Source organism: Urtica dioica, chromosome 8 (assembly GCF_054948205.1).
Source record: "Urtica dioica subsp. dioica isolate 48M chromosome 8, U.dioica_male_clone48M_v1_H2, whole genome shotgun sequence".
Classification (NCBI taxonomy): domain Eukaryota; kingdom Viridiplantae; phylum Streptophyta; class Magnoliopsida; order Rosales; family Urticaceae; genus Urtica; species Urtica dioica.
This window is the reverse complement of record NC_142763.1, coordinates 31,410,203-31,424,939: the sequence shown is the minus strand read 5'-3', so window position 1 is coordinate 31,424,939 and position 14,737 is coordinate 31,410,203. Positions and strand designations below refer to the sequence as shown.

The window sequence follows — 14,737 nt, the reverse complement described above, 5'->3', positions numbered from 1 at the left end:
AAATAAGTTTTAAAAGTTTTTATTTTCATTTACTTCGAAGTTTCAAAGAGTTTTATATTTTGGTTGAGATTTAGATTATGGATTATGTTTTAGTATATTTGCTGTTATATTTTGTTTTAAATTCGTATTTTCAATTTTGGTTAAGTTCTTCTCATGAAGTGTTCATTATGCAATCTTCATATTTTTCTTAAATGCTTTTGTTTCTTTTTAAGATCTTCAAAATTTTAGTTCGCGTTGATTCGATGTGTTTTAAAAAAAAAACTCCTCCAAGTTTTCTAAAGAATTTTCTTAAGTTTTTAATAAGTAAGATAAGTAAGACGGTCCGAAAAGTCGGGTCGTCACACTTTTCAAGTAACGCGATCAATAAAATAGGGGAGAGAAAATTTGGAGGGAGAAGTAAGATCAAGTAACAAACTATGGTTAATGCAAAAGGGTTACAACGTTGGACCGAATCAGTTATGAACTCGACTTAACAATGCTCAAACTAGAAATAAACATAAACGAGATAAGATAAACAAAAAATTGGCCAAATAAGCCTTACAAACACTGGCTATTGCGTTTTAGCCAACATTTGATTAATTATTTGTAAATAGCCAATACGCCTACGTGGCAGGATATTAATTGTTTTTTTGTTACTTATTTGCCCTTGTTAATTATAGTGACTCATTATATATGCGGCAGTTTTTTTAAAATTTAAAAATAAACTGAACGGGAAAGTAGTTATATTGGACGTGTGTTTTGGTTCATTAAAATCGCAGTAATTAATGACGCTGGTTTGTTTTAAAAGGGTAATATAGCAGTTATTGTATTCCCGAAAAAATTGGTTTGGTTTGAGAAAATTTTGCGAGAAGTTATTGAGAATTAGTTTCCATATTTCGACAGAATAAATTGTAGACAATATCTTAATATATTTATCATTTATAGACTTTATTTGATTCATAATGGGCGAAAATATTGCATTCATTTGGCCGCCAATTTTATTTTAAATCTTTTAGTATACAATTTACAAGAGCATATTTACAATAGCATATTTACTTGTTTTATACAACACCTGTATATTAACTTATTAACAACATATTTACAAGAGCATATTACTTGTTTTATACAATTTACAGATATGCATCTACATTACAACACCTGTTAATTTACAGAGTATGAACTGTATACAGAATTAGCGTACTAGTTAAAAGACAGAACATTGTAAATAACCACAATTTTGAACATATCTTTGGCTCCTTTATTTTACGACGAGATGTCTTGATTTCTTTTTCATATTTGTCAGCCGCAGTCGCCTTCGTCTTTGCCGGAGATTTCCTTGTCATTTTCTTAAATCTGTTCTTCACACATGATTAACCATCATGACATTTAACTATAAATTTGTTTGGAGAACCCCAAACTTTCTGCATCGCACACTTTTTTAATCTTCAAATCTCTATAAACAGATTTGGAAAAAAAATAAACACTACTACAAATTTGGTTTTCTGATGCGCATGACTATCAGGTGCGACTAGTCGCACCTAAAAGTCGCATCTAAATGACTTTCGGGTGCGACTAGTCGCACCAGATTCTCAACCCGAAGTATAAAAAATTTCGCTAAATTTTTTTTTGCTTTTGAGTATCAGGTGCGACTAGTCGCATCTGATAGTTTAAAGTCGCACCTGATTGTTTAAAATTTTAACCGGGCCAATTCTCCCCCTCATTTTTTCATTCAGTTTTAAAAACAAGGACCACCAGATGATAAGAGAACAAGGAAAAAAAAACGCAGAAGAGAGAGGTAGAGGGAGATCAGAAGTGAAAGAGAGAGAGAGAGAGAGCTCGGGGAAGAAGAAACGAAGACCGGATCTTGGTTTCGAGGTAAGTGTACGTTCGTCATCTTCTCCATCTTGTCTACTTCTTTGCTCTTCATCTTCAAACCCCATACATGAAGATCAAGGGTTTGAATCTCTTTCTTTTTCTCTCTCTCGGTTTTGATGTCCTTGAAGCTTCTCGGAGTGGTACAAGGTCGAAGGAGAAGGATTTAAGCTCATATTACCATCTTCAATTCAAGGTGAGGAATTGATTTTTTTCCCAAATTTTGAATCCGAAAATTAGGGTTCTTATTTTTGAATTGGGGCTTTCCTTCTCCGAGCTGTTTTGATGTGTTTTTTATGTGATTGGACTCGAATTCTTGGTGGTTGTACTTGGATTAATGATGAGTTGTGATGATTTCTCGAATTTTCGTTTGATTTGATAAACTGTTTGTAGAGCATCTGTAAACGGATGTAGACAGTCCGATATGGTCTGAGATAATTTTTGTGGATATTTTTTATGGATAGTAGACTGTATGAGCTTTCTAAAATGATCAAGAACATGTAAATCCATGGAGTATTGAATAAGTTATGAATTTCCAAAGTTTGTGTTTCGCAGCAGTAAAACGGGATTTCCATAATTGTAACAGTGAATTACGGGCTGTTTTTGAGATAGCTATTCTTGTCGTATATATGCTTATAATATCTCGTTAAAAAGCTACATGAGTCTACTTTCATTTGCCGCTAGAATCAATCGATTTCAAGTTTTGTAGCTCGAGTTATGATGGCTTAAGCGCTAGTGGGTCATTGTGATTAGTTTTCAAGTTTTGTAGCTCGATTTCAAGTTTTCAAGTTTCATTTGCCGTGCGCTCGCCTCGTCCCGAGTCTCTGCAGGTTAGTGTTTAGTTTAGAATTTGTGATTAGTTTGTGAAATTGTGAAATAGTAATATGTTTAGTTTAGTTTAGTTTGTGAAATTGTGAAATTGTAATTAGTTTAGTTTGTGATATACTAATATGTTTAGGTTAATGTTTAGTTTAAATTAGGGTTCTTATTTTTGAATTGGGGCTTTCCTTCTCCGAGCTGTTTTGAAGTGTTTTTTTATGTGATTGGACTCGAATTCTTGGTGGTTGTAATTGGATTAATGATGAGTTGTGATGATTTCTCGAATTTTCGTTTGATTTGATAAACTGTTTGAAGAGCCTCTGTAAACGGACGTAGACAGTCCGATATGGTCTGATATAATTTTTGTGGATATTTTTCATGGATAGTAGACTGTATGAGCTTTCTAAAATGACCAAGAACATGTAAATCCATGGAGTATTGAATGAGTTATGAATTTCCAAAGTTTGTATTTCGCAGCAGTAAAACGAGATTTCCAGAATTGTAACAGTGAATTACGGGCAGTTTTTGAGATAGCTATTCTTGTCGTATATATGCTTGTAATATCTCTTTAGAAAGCTACATGGGTCTACTTTCATTTGCCTCTAGAATCAATCGATTTCAAGTTTTGTAGCTCGAGTTATGATGGCTTAAGCGCTAATGGGTCATTGTGATTAGTTTTAAAGTTTTGTAGCTCGATTTCAAGTTTTCAAGTTTCATTTGCCGTGCGCTCGACTCGTCCCGAGTCTCTGCAGGTTAGTGTTTAGTTTAGAATTTGTGATTAGTTTATCAATTAGGAATTGTAATTAGTTAATTAGTTAATTGATTAGTAATTGTAATAATGTGATTAGTTTAAATTTGTTTTTGTTTTAATTAGATTTGATATATTGTAATTTATCAATTAGGAATTGTAATTAGTTAATGAAATTAAAATTAAGATATATATATTGTAATTTATCAATTAGGAATATAATGAAATTAGTTTTGATTAGTTTTAATATGCTGATTATATATTGTAATATATAATCAGCATATTAATTTTTTTTTTTAAAAAGATAAAGAGCATCAGGTGCGGCTAGTCGCACCTGATAGTCAAGACTTTCAGGTGCGACTAGTCGCACCTGATTGTATAGGACTTTCAGGTGCGACTTGTCGCACCTGATAATCAAGAGGATTATCAGGTGCGGACTTTCGGGTGCAACTTTGTCGCATCTAAAGTCGCACCTGAAAGTACTTTCAGGTGCGACTTTTGCACTTCCAGGTGCGAAAAAAGTCGCACCTGATGCTATATTTTGTACTAGTGAAAACTTAACATCTATTCAATATTTTCGGGATTTTAATAGAATAGATAACATGCAAACCTATTTACCAATCCAGTTATTTGGATTAAGATACACAGCGTCATATCTTCATACCGACTGAAAATATTATTAACACTTTTTCTCTTTACATATTTACTGTTTTCTCATTTCATTTCATAAATCGGTCATCAATGTCCAAAAAAACAGATATCTAAAGTTTGGATATTACCTTTTTTCGCCGTCGGTTTGATGATATTTTCAAAAGAAGAAGATTTGTCGCTGTAGAAACCAGAGCTCGCGTTTAATTTTAATGGGTTTCAATTTGGGGATTTCGTGTTTCTATTCGCGTTTGTAGCAGAGTGAAGATTTCGTGTATTATTGGTATTAATTACAGAACGTAATGATGGCCTCGATAACCGCGGTAGTTATTATCCGAAATTTTGCATTAATTAATTTTATTTCGTGAGCGAATGGGCGGGAACGGTTGGGTGGGAGGCTATTTTGGTATTTTTATTCGTGTAAATAAATTGGGCTGGCTATTAACCCGAAATTAACAGAATGTTGGCTAAATCCAAAACTGCCTAAATATGGGAGGCTATTTAGTTATATTACCCTAAGATAAAATACAAATGACACGCGATTTATAAACGAGGTCCATCATGAGTGGTTAATCTTCAGAACTCATCAGAATAAGCCAGTCTTGTTCTTGTATCATATCTAGTGCGATTGTATTTCGGGGCTTCTATTTATTTGATGTTTCATGCTTGTTATTTAAGAAACAACAATATACATAATGCATCATTTGGATACCTTGCATTCAATCTAGAACTCTATACTGAAAGAAATTAACCAAAGAACTCGATCGACTAGAGCATACATTTTAAAAGCCAAGATAAACGTAAGTTGAGAACAATTCAACAACATTAATGGCATTCATAGTACCGACATTTCAAGATACTGTGTTCGGATGCGAATTTCAAGAATTCAATGAAGTAAGTGCATGGCAGTTGATACGTGAGTTGTCGATCCTAGTTACAAAATCTTTTGAATATATTAACTATCTTTTATCATTTATCATTTATCCTCACTTGTTATTTTAGGAAAGATAGTTCCATCTTTCGGAAAATTAAGCTCACTCTCTTTAATTTGATATTTTAAACTAGCTACATACATGTTATCAATATTAGTCCAATTGTCCCGGGTGGTAGATATTTAAAAGCTTATCATTCATATTATTGTTGGATTAATTATATGAATTCCCCTTGAACTTTTACACGATTTACAACTTGCCTCTTAATACTTTTTTTTTTGTATCAACCGTTTACCTTGAATTTCTATTTTGTTACAAATTTGCCCTTTCCGTCAAATATTTAACATAATTTAACAAGGGTCACTATATTCATAAGTTTGAAACTAAATTTACTAAAATACCTTTAATTTTTTTTTTTTTTTTTTGTAATAATTAATCAATTTCTTATATATATATATATTAGTAAATTAAAATACCATAATTTTACCTCTCTCTATCTTACCAGAGTCAAACTCTCTCCCCCTCTTCCTTTCAAATTTCGCGATTAAAAAGCCATCGCTTGTCAAAATTCCTCTCTTCATCACTTTATCGTTAATTGCTCGGATTTGAGAATTCTCAGAAGAGAGAAGAGATTAGTGGCGATATATAATAGCGCCATAATGTAGTCGGAGCAGTAGATCGCCTCGACCGGGACCGGTGATATATATCGAATGTTGAAGTTCATGACACATCCTTCTTTAGCAAAGGTTTGTTATAAATTTATTTTAGTATTTCTTTGTCTATTAATTTTGTATCTTATTAATAATTTTTTTGGATGCCAAAAGTTTTTTTTTTTATTTTTTATGTATTTTTATCCAATTAGCTCAAGTAGAATCTGAAGGCAATGTTTTCGTGTCTTTGGTTTTTTAGAAGCGTAGTCGAAAACTAATCAATTTGTATTTAGTGTACTACACTTAATATAATTCATGTTTACATGAAATATTTGTAAACTAAAACTCCATTCCTAGTTCTACTACTTTACAACAGCAACAAAATTCAACAAATAATTCAAGGTAATTGATTAATAACAAATAGATTTCTTATATCAGCCAACAATTTATCATTAGTTTACTAGACGACATTGAGAAACTAGTTTACAACAAAAAAATCTGGTCGGAGTCCGAGGTCTAGGCATCAATTTTCTGAAACGAATAATATAATTTCAACCTAAACAAACATTTTCGCTAGCGATAATTAATATATAGTTTACAACTAAAAATTAAACATATGTATTTAGGTTCATATAAAATAAAATTATAGTGGAATAACGCAAGCAAGGTACAAATTCAACAAGGCAAAAAGGAACAACAGAGATTCGTTGCTTTTAGTATAGTTTTGATCAAAATCCGCAAAAAGGTGATAAACGAGCTTGTATCGAAACGACAATACAATTCTCAGCTTTGAATAATATATAAAAAAAAAGGAAAATTTGAAACTTACGTTTCTTCGCTGAATTGAATGTTAAATGAAGGAAAAAAACAATTACTTGGCGATCGGCTGAATCAATTCGTACCTGATCCAAACAGTATCGTCGGCAATTGGAAATTACTTGGCGATTTTCTTTCCATCAAAAGTCTATGTATGATCGTTGATTAACTGAGCCAAGTAGAATGGCTGAGATTTCACGTCGATTTCATTGTTGATCGTAGCTAAAACGGTATGATCTTGGTGACTTTGCTCCCGCTCGAAGTCAAAGGAATGATCATATGTGCTATTTTAAATAAAAAAAAATTAAAGTATGAGAAAAACGGCGCCCAATGATATTTTAGTCCGGGAAAAAAGAAACCCGGTCGTAGTTTTGAAATTTTTTAAGAGACCAATGAATTTTGATATGTGACGCGACATTTAAGCGAGTTGTGTAATTTCTTGCTTGTGGATGTGGTGCAAAGCCCTATGAAACTTCACGATTGCAGCAATTTTGGAGGTGGAAATTGCACTTAGTAGTGATTTTCTTAAACTAACACACGAATAATGCGTATAACTTTTTATTGCTAAAATAAAAAAAAGTCACAAACTGTAGTAGTTCGGTGTTTAGAAGAAATTTAAAAGTTTTGTTTACAATTTGATGCTTCAATTTTTATTTTTCTTTTGGTTGTTTACGGATTTATTCATAAGAAAAATAATTGTTATAAAAAATCATTATTTTTCAAAGAATTTAAAACACTTACTATTTTGTAAATGTTGCACTTTTAAAAAAATATTTTTATAATTTATCGTGATTCGAGTTGTAAGACTGAATAACGAAAGAGCACAATTTGAGCCAAAGTTACATTGGACTCATTTTGCCTTGTTTGACTTCTCTCTTGTCATCTATAAGACTTCTAAAATTGGGTCTTAATTTTTTCTAACACCTTGCATATTTCCAAAACTAGTGTTGATCACATTTTACCCAAACTTATGTTATTAATTTCTCAACCGACTTGTGACCAATGTTTAAAATCTCGCGAGAGATTAGGGTTATCGCGCGAGTTCTCGTTTCCCGCTCGTACACGGGAGGGAGCGAATTGTTGATATCTCGCAATATGGATTATTCCCCACGATATTTCGCAACTACCGCATAAATTCTCCTAATATAAAATATATTTCATAAAATACTTCTAAACTATTTTTTTTTCAAATACCACGCATTTATCTTAAATACCATAAATTTTTAATTAATTTTATTTATAATTTTTATATTTATATGTAAATATATTAAATATATAATTGCAGTATATTTAAAAACCACGATATACCCTAAGTGGTACACGATTATTAGTAAAATCAATAATGCGGCGCGGGTGTTGCGATAATCGATATTTTAAACTTTGTCTACGACCATTATTAAATATCTTTTTTTTTTTGAGAAAATGACAACATTGTAATGAGAATGAACTTCGTATTGACGGACATGAGATTTGATGGCGGCTATCCGCTTAACTACGTGTGCTGATCTAACAACGATACTCTAATTTGCATACACATGAGTCTAAACTTGACTGGCATAGTATGTATGATCTCAAATTAAATTGTACAAGAATGATAGAGGTAAAATAGAACAGAAAATTTTCATCCAAACTAGAAAATATTATAATATGAAAGGTAAACATTATTATTATTTATGACTTATGAATGTGAATTGGGTGAAATATTGGCAACCCCACTGGGCAAAAATGTTGTGTGTATTTTAGCGAAACAGTGCAGAATTGTGAAGGAGCAGCAACCAAACCAATAATCCCCTCTGAGTGGTCTCCAGCCATGCATTTGCAAAGCAACGAATCCTGTTGACATCACTACCCCACTTCTTTGTTCCCACTTCCCACCACCACGTCCATTTCTCACTTCTATTTTTAACTATAATAATAATTATTATTATAAACCTCAAAGAAAAGAAAACTACTCTATTTTCAAGAATTGTCAGGTTACTATTTGTTTTTCTTCCGATACCCTCCACTTGATGCCACGTTTCTATCTCCAAGAATACGACCATTTATATGGACTCCATTCTCCTTCCGTACATTTGATTTAAGAATATCACTTCTCTCTTATTATTGTAGTAAAAGAAAATAGCATTTATGTATCTCTAAAAAATATATATATATAACCATAAGAATAGCAACCGAAAAGTCTAGCAATCTGAATATGCCAAAATTTAATTAATACGATCAATACATTAATTGCTGCAAAAAATATATATTTAAAATATTAAAATTTGTAGAGTACAAAGATTTCGTTATTTTCTAATTAATACAGATCAGGAGCTCAATTTATATGGCTATAATATGCGTATATAAACCCTCCCTTGGAAACTCAAAAACCCCTCTCTATCTCTCTCTCTCTCTGTCTCAGACAGACAACACACGCTCACAAACACGAACGAAAATGAAAGCACAGAAAATGTCAAACTTCACCGTCACCGTCATATTCCTCCTCTGCGCCGCGAGCCACCTCCGCGACGCCCGGGCCGTCACGTCCCCGTCCGACGTGGCGGCTCTGAAGGCATTCAAGTCAGCCATCGCCACGTCATCGATCCCGGTGTGGTCTTGCCTCGCCTCGTGGGACTTCGCCGCAGCAGATCCCTGCTCGCTCCCCCGCCGAACACACTTCACGTGCTCCGTCACGTGCTCTCAGGACTCGACACGGGTCACCCAAATCACCCTCGACCCGGTCGGTTACTCCGGCGAGCTCCACCCGCTCATCTCCAAGCTCTCCGAACTCGCCGTCCTCGACATCGCCGACAACTTCTTCTCCGGCCAAATCCCGCCCTCGATCTCAGCCCTCAAAAGCCTCAGAGTCCTCACTCTCCGCTCCAACAAATTCTCCGGCCCGATTCCCTCTTCCCTCGCCCGACTCACCGCCCTCCAAACCCTCGACGCCTCCCGGAACTCGCTCTCCGGCTCGCTCCCGAACTCACTGAGTCAGATGACCGAGTTGCGGCGGCTTGATCTGAGCTACAACAAGCTCGCCGGCCCGCTCCCCCGGAGCCTCCCGGCGGGGCTGGTAGAGCTCGCCGCGAAGGCGAACTCGCTCTCCGGCCCGTTAACCCGGGAATCGTTCGCCGGGCTGACTCGGCTCTCGGTCGTCGAACTCAGCGAGAATTCGCTCTCGGGAACTCTAGGGAGCTGGTTCTTTTTACTGCCGTCGATCCAGCAGGTGGACCTGGCGAATAACAGCCTGACGCGTGTCGAGGTCTTGAGCCCTTCTGAGGAAGTCGGCAGCGACCTCGTGGCCGTTGATTTGGGGTTCAACAAGATCGACGGCTACGCGCCTTCTGAGTTCGCTGGGTACCCGATCCTTTCCTCTCTGTCGCTGCGGTACAACCGATTACGTGGCAAGATTCCATTGGAGTACGGGAAGAAGGCGTCGCTGAGGAGGCTGTACCTGGACGGCAATTTCTTCAACGGGCAACCCCCGGCTGGGTTTTTCGCGGGAAAGGCTGGGGTCTCGGGAAGCCTGGGCGACAATTGCCTGTGGGGGTGTCCACGCTCGTCTAACCTGTGCCTTCCCTCTCAGAAATCAAGCGCTATTTGCAAGCAAGCCTACGGTGGAGGCCGCAAAGGAAAACCCAAGTCTTAGTCGGTCGTCTCGCTCACTCAAATAATGTTTATAATTATTCTATTTTGTTTCTCTACTTTCTATAAAAATGACAAGAGCAATAACACAAAATGTAAAATGCTATTTTACTATGTAGCAAACAGAGATTTGTAGTTTGAAATAAGAAAATATTTGTTTGTACACACAGTGCACAGTCAAATCAGATATTTGGCTCGGGAACATTACATAATTTCTATAATAAATTATTGGTTATCTCACTCTGTATATCCTGAAGAAAAAAAAAATTAATGAAATGTATGGCTGTACAATATTTTAGTATTATTGTTATGACTTAAATTTGACGTTTAGTGCGATAACTTACTTCTGAAGCTATATAATATGTCATTTTTATATTCGAAAGTAGAACAGATCCGAGTATTAAATAGTAAATACTCGATTTATTTTATATTGCCTGTTTGAAAAAAAAAATTCACTTTTGCATATTTATTTACTCTAGTGTCTAAATCATGCGTATGTTGGCGATAGTAGAGAGAGACTAGATAGTACCTCAAATTCATTTAATAATGCTAACCAAATAAGCTAAACTCGGATGGCTCCAAAGCTTTAGTTTAGCATTATGACACAAATATTGACATCAACAACACCAAACAAACAGCGCAATTGAGAAAGCTACAATTTCGGCTTCATAAGGCTCGCTTTGGAGTTATTGATGGATACAGACATACAGTCATACAATACAATACAAAAAACATAAAATAAAATAAAAAATAAAAAATTAAAATGAAAAATCTTAGCTGTAGGCTGTAGAATTTAGTCCCGGTTTAAAAAATTGTCAGAAACTAGACTGACATATTCAGGGATTATCCAACTTTAAATAAAACACAAAAGCAAACAAACCACAAAAAGATACTTTAGTTTTGGGAAATGTGTTGTCGACGAAAAGCAGATTATTATTTTTTTTTTCCATCAAGATTCTGAAAAGAGAGCAGAGGTATTAAAATTTAAAAGTGAAAAACAAGAATAATCAGCCCAGCTCAAAAAAATAAATAAATAAATAAGAATAATGAGCTGTTTTATGATAATCGGAGTATCGGACACTCGAATATTAAATTATCTCCCTGATACCATGTTTATACATATTAGCCCAAGCTGTGTTTGTTGACTTTCCAACAGCTTCGCAATAATAAAGCTCTGATTTTCAAGTGTCTCTTTCATTTCAACGTCTCATCGTCTGCCAAGTCGGATTTTCACCAACCACTCAGGCTCCGTTTGGAACCCCGAAAATAGGAGGGAAAAGAAAATGGAAATCCCTCCTATTTTACTTAGGTTGTTTGGATTGGGGAAAATATGGTAGAAAAAAAATATGATGGAAAATGCGAGGGAAAGTGTATAACTAAAATGAGGATTTCATTTTCCTTCGAAAATCAAATGGAAAATGAGAATCTCTCCACATTTGTCTATGAGGGGATCACATTTGTCTAGGGTAAAACTGTAAAACTTTTTAAAAATTGGCAAAAAATGTAAATAAAAAAATTTAAGGGGGCTAATTTAAAAAAATCATGGTAAAATTGAAAATTTTTTAAAAAAATGGGTCAAAAGTGTAAATTTTTTAGGGTAAAAATGTAAAACTTTTTAAAAATGTGCAAAAAATGTAAATAAAAAAATTTAGGGGGGCTAATTAAAAAAATCAAGGTAAAAATGAAATTTTTTTAAAAAAATGGGTCAAAAGTGTAAATTTTTTAGGGTAAAAATGTAAAACTTTTTTAAAATGGGCAAAAAATGTAAATAAAAAAAATTTTGGGGGCTATAATTAAAAAAAATTCATGGTAAAAATGAAATTTTTTTTTTAAAATGGGTCAAAAGTGTAAATATTTTAGGGTAAAAAATGTAAAATTTTTTAAAAATTGGAAAAAATTGTAAATAAAAAAATTTGAGGGGGAGGGGGCTAGAGCCCACCCTGGACTTGAGTTAGCTCCATCTCTAGTCTCATCGTTACTTTCTCGTCAATTTTCTCTCATATTTTCTATGACTTTCAAACACAATTAGAATTTTGATTTTTTCTATTATTTTCTCTTATATTTTCATTTTCTCTATTATTTTCACTTTCTCTCTTATTTTCCGGGTTCCAAACGGAGCCTCAATGTTCGAGTGGGCGTTGCCGATGTGGCGATGAGTATGGGATTTATAGCACAAATATATAACCATACAAATACTTCATCTTTTTTTTATTTTTTGCATAAATAAGAAAAATTTACTCTATCGTCGAACGCTAAATACATAATGACAAACATTTCCAACTTGTTTGCAAAATGGTCAAATTTTATGTCATGGCATTTCAGGAGAATTTATGATTCACGTTTTAGTCCTATTTATTTTTAAAATAAATTCCATCAGATAAATAGATACATTTAGAATTTGACATTACTAAATAATCAACGTTTCGTAAATTTTAAGTAAATAATAATTTTTACATATTTACAGACGTAAATCTTAAGTAAATAGTCACTTCTATTTATTAAGCTACGTCACTATTTACTTAAAATTTACGAAATATTAACTACATAACAATTTCAAACGTTTTAATTGGCTATTTACGAAATGTTTTAATTAGCTACATAGCGATTTCAAAGATTAGCCGAAGTAGCCATCAAATTTTGAAGATGAAGAAGTTCTTCCTCTCGAGCTTTAATATTCGCCTCTACACTTCCTCCACGTCACAGCTTGCCATCTTTGGAGGTTTTTTTTTTTTTTTTTTTTTTTCTATATCCTTGCTCTTTCTCATGAATCGGCACAAGTTGGTCCAAGCTCCGGTTGGCCCCAATACTCTTCCACGATATTTCGGCAACCCGGATCTTCGGCCCAATCCTCGTAGAACGGAATGGCTTCCGTCCACGATTATCATTCATAAAGCCATCTAAAAGAATAGGATTGTAATCCGAGCCGCAAGCCGGAAGAATGTGGACGTTGTCTTTACAAAACAAGCAAAGTCGCTACGGGCTTGCTATAGCCCTCTCTCGAATTCTCTTTTCATCTTTTCTACCATTGGACCACGTGAAGACACTCCCTATAGCTCTCATGTGAATGCCTCCCGAGTTGTGGATGAATTTTCAAAGAATTCTCCCTTTGGCCCAAGTAACCTTGTTTTTTTTCTTGTTTTTCAAGGATCACATTCAAATCTCCCAAGAGCACCCATGGCCTCCTCGTGTTGGCGATAGTGGACCCCAAAGAGTCCAAAAACAAAATTTTTATCACCATCACGAGAAGGCCCATAGACCTCGAAAAGATCCCAATCTATGCCATCGCACTGCCTCGAATCACCGCACACACCATATTCTTCGTGGGCTTCCAAAAGACCCATTCTCCGCCAAATACGAATGTCCCCACCAACCCATTGGCCGAGACTTTTTCACCATCTTTGTCTCCATTAAAATAAAATAAAACATCTGGGTTGTTTATTCTCGCGAGCCCCGGGAGAGCGTCACGAGCCGAGTCTAGGTTGAGACCTCGACAATTCTAATAGATGACTAACATTGGGGGGTTAGGGCTTGGGATGACCCGCCTCTTCATTCTTGAAGCTTATTGCACTTGTAGAATATTTTCCGTCTCCACTCGGAGTCGCGTCCCTCTTGATCTTGCCCTTCTCTTTTCCTCATTCTTCAATTTTTTCGACAGTACTCGCCCCTCCTTTTCTCTTAGCCTTCAAAATTTTTCGGATAGATGGGATATTTTTTCACCTGATTTCAAGTGTCCTTGGGCGAAGGCTATTTTGAATCCTTTCGCCACATTAGCAATCACTATATTATTATGCCCAACCTCTGCCAAGTTTTGATACTCAAACTTTTCTTCCCCTGTTTTGTGACTATCCTCAATTTCCAAGCCCATCTTCTTACGTTTAGCCTGTTGAGGAAAGCTCATTGTTTCCCTGGATTGGGTTTGGTCTCCAATCACCTCCCTCGGCCCACTTCCCCACCCTACGTGATTGGTTTTCCCAATGTTGTCCACTTCATCACATCAGTTGATACTCTCCCCATGAGCTTCTAGAATCACTGGTCCATTAACCACAATCTCGAATAAGTAGAATTTGTCGGAAGAAGATTTCGATGAGTTCTTGAGAGTTAAGGAAATTCTCGAAACAAATAAGTATTCTAAAATGCTTTAAATATATTTGAAACAAATAAGGCTTTTGGACTTATTTGCAACAAGAAATTTGAAAGAAAATATGGACGTGGGGTGAAAATGAAAAAGGAAAAAGGAAAAAGAAAGAGGCATTTAATTGCAAAATTCGATATCATTCCCTCAGTCCCTCTTTAAAGGAAGTTGAAATTCTTTTCTTCTGGGTTGTTCCACGTGCAAGACAAAAAGAGCGAACGCATAAAAAGAGTGAAGCAGAAGAAAACGCGGAACAGTGAAAGAAGAAGAGAATCGCGAAGTGAGAGATAAAGCAGAAGAAAGAGAGAAGAGATGGAGAGGGAGAGAGAGAAATGGTGAAATAGAGAACGAGACAGAGAGAAAGTGAACGACGAGGAAGAAGAAGCCGACGAGGATCGATGACTGCTACTCTGTCATGGTCGCAAGCGTTGAAGAGGAGAACTTCTCCGAATTTTGTCTCGTCAAAGGTCCCGACGAGGTGATTCAGGGGCAGAGAAGAAGAATCAGTTAGAGATTG

The 14,737-nt window shown here is 35.3% G+C and overlaps 1 protein-coding gene across 1 annotated transcript; it reads left to right on the top strand.

Moving 5' to 3' along the window:
- The first annotated feature begins 8,752 nt into the window (after positions 1-8,752).
- On the top strand, positions 8,753-10,253 carry LOC149389198 (Leucine-rich repeat (LRR) family protein). The gene has a single exon (XM_089624132.1). It carries the CDS (start codon positions 8,788-8,790, stop codon positions 10,090-10,092), a length of 1,305 nt encoding a protein of 434 aa, XP_089480258.1. The 5' UTR covers positions 8,753-8,787; the 3' UTR covers positions 10,093-10,253.
- The last annotated feature ends 4,484 nt before the right edge of the window (positions 10,254-14,737 follow it).

Excerpts from the sequence above, each read along its gene's own strand:
- LOC149389198 (XM_089624132.1), top strand. The coding sequence starts at position 8,788 with ATGGCTATAATATGCGTATATAAACCCTCCCTTGGAAACTCAAAAACC.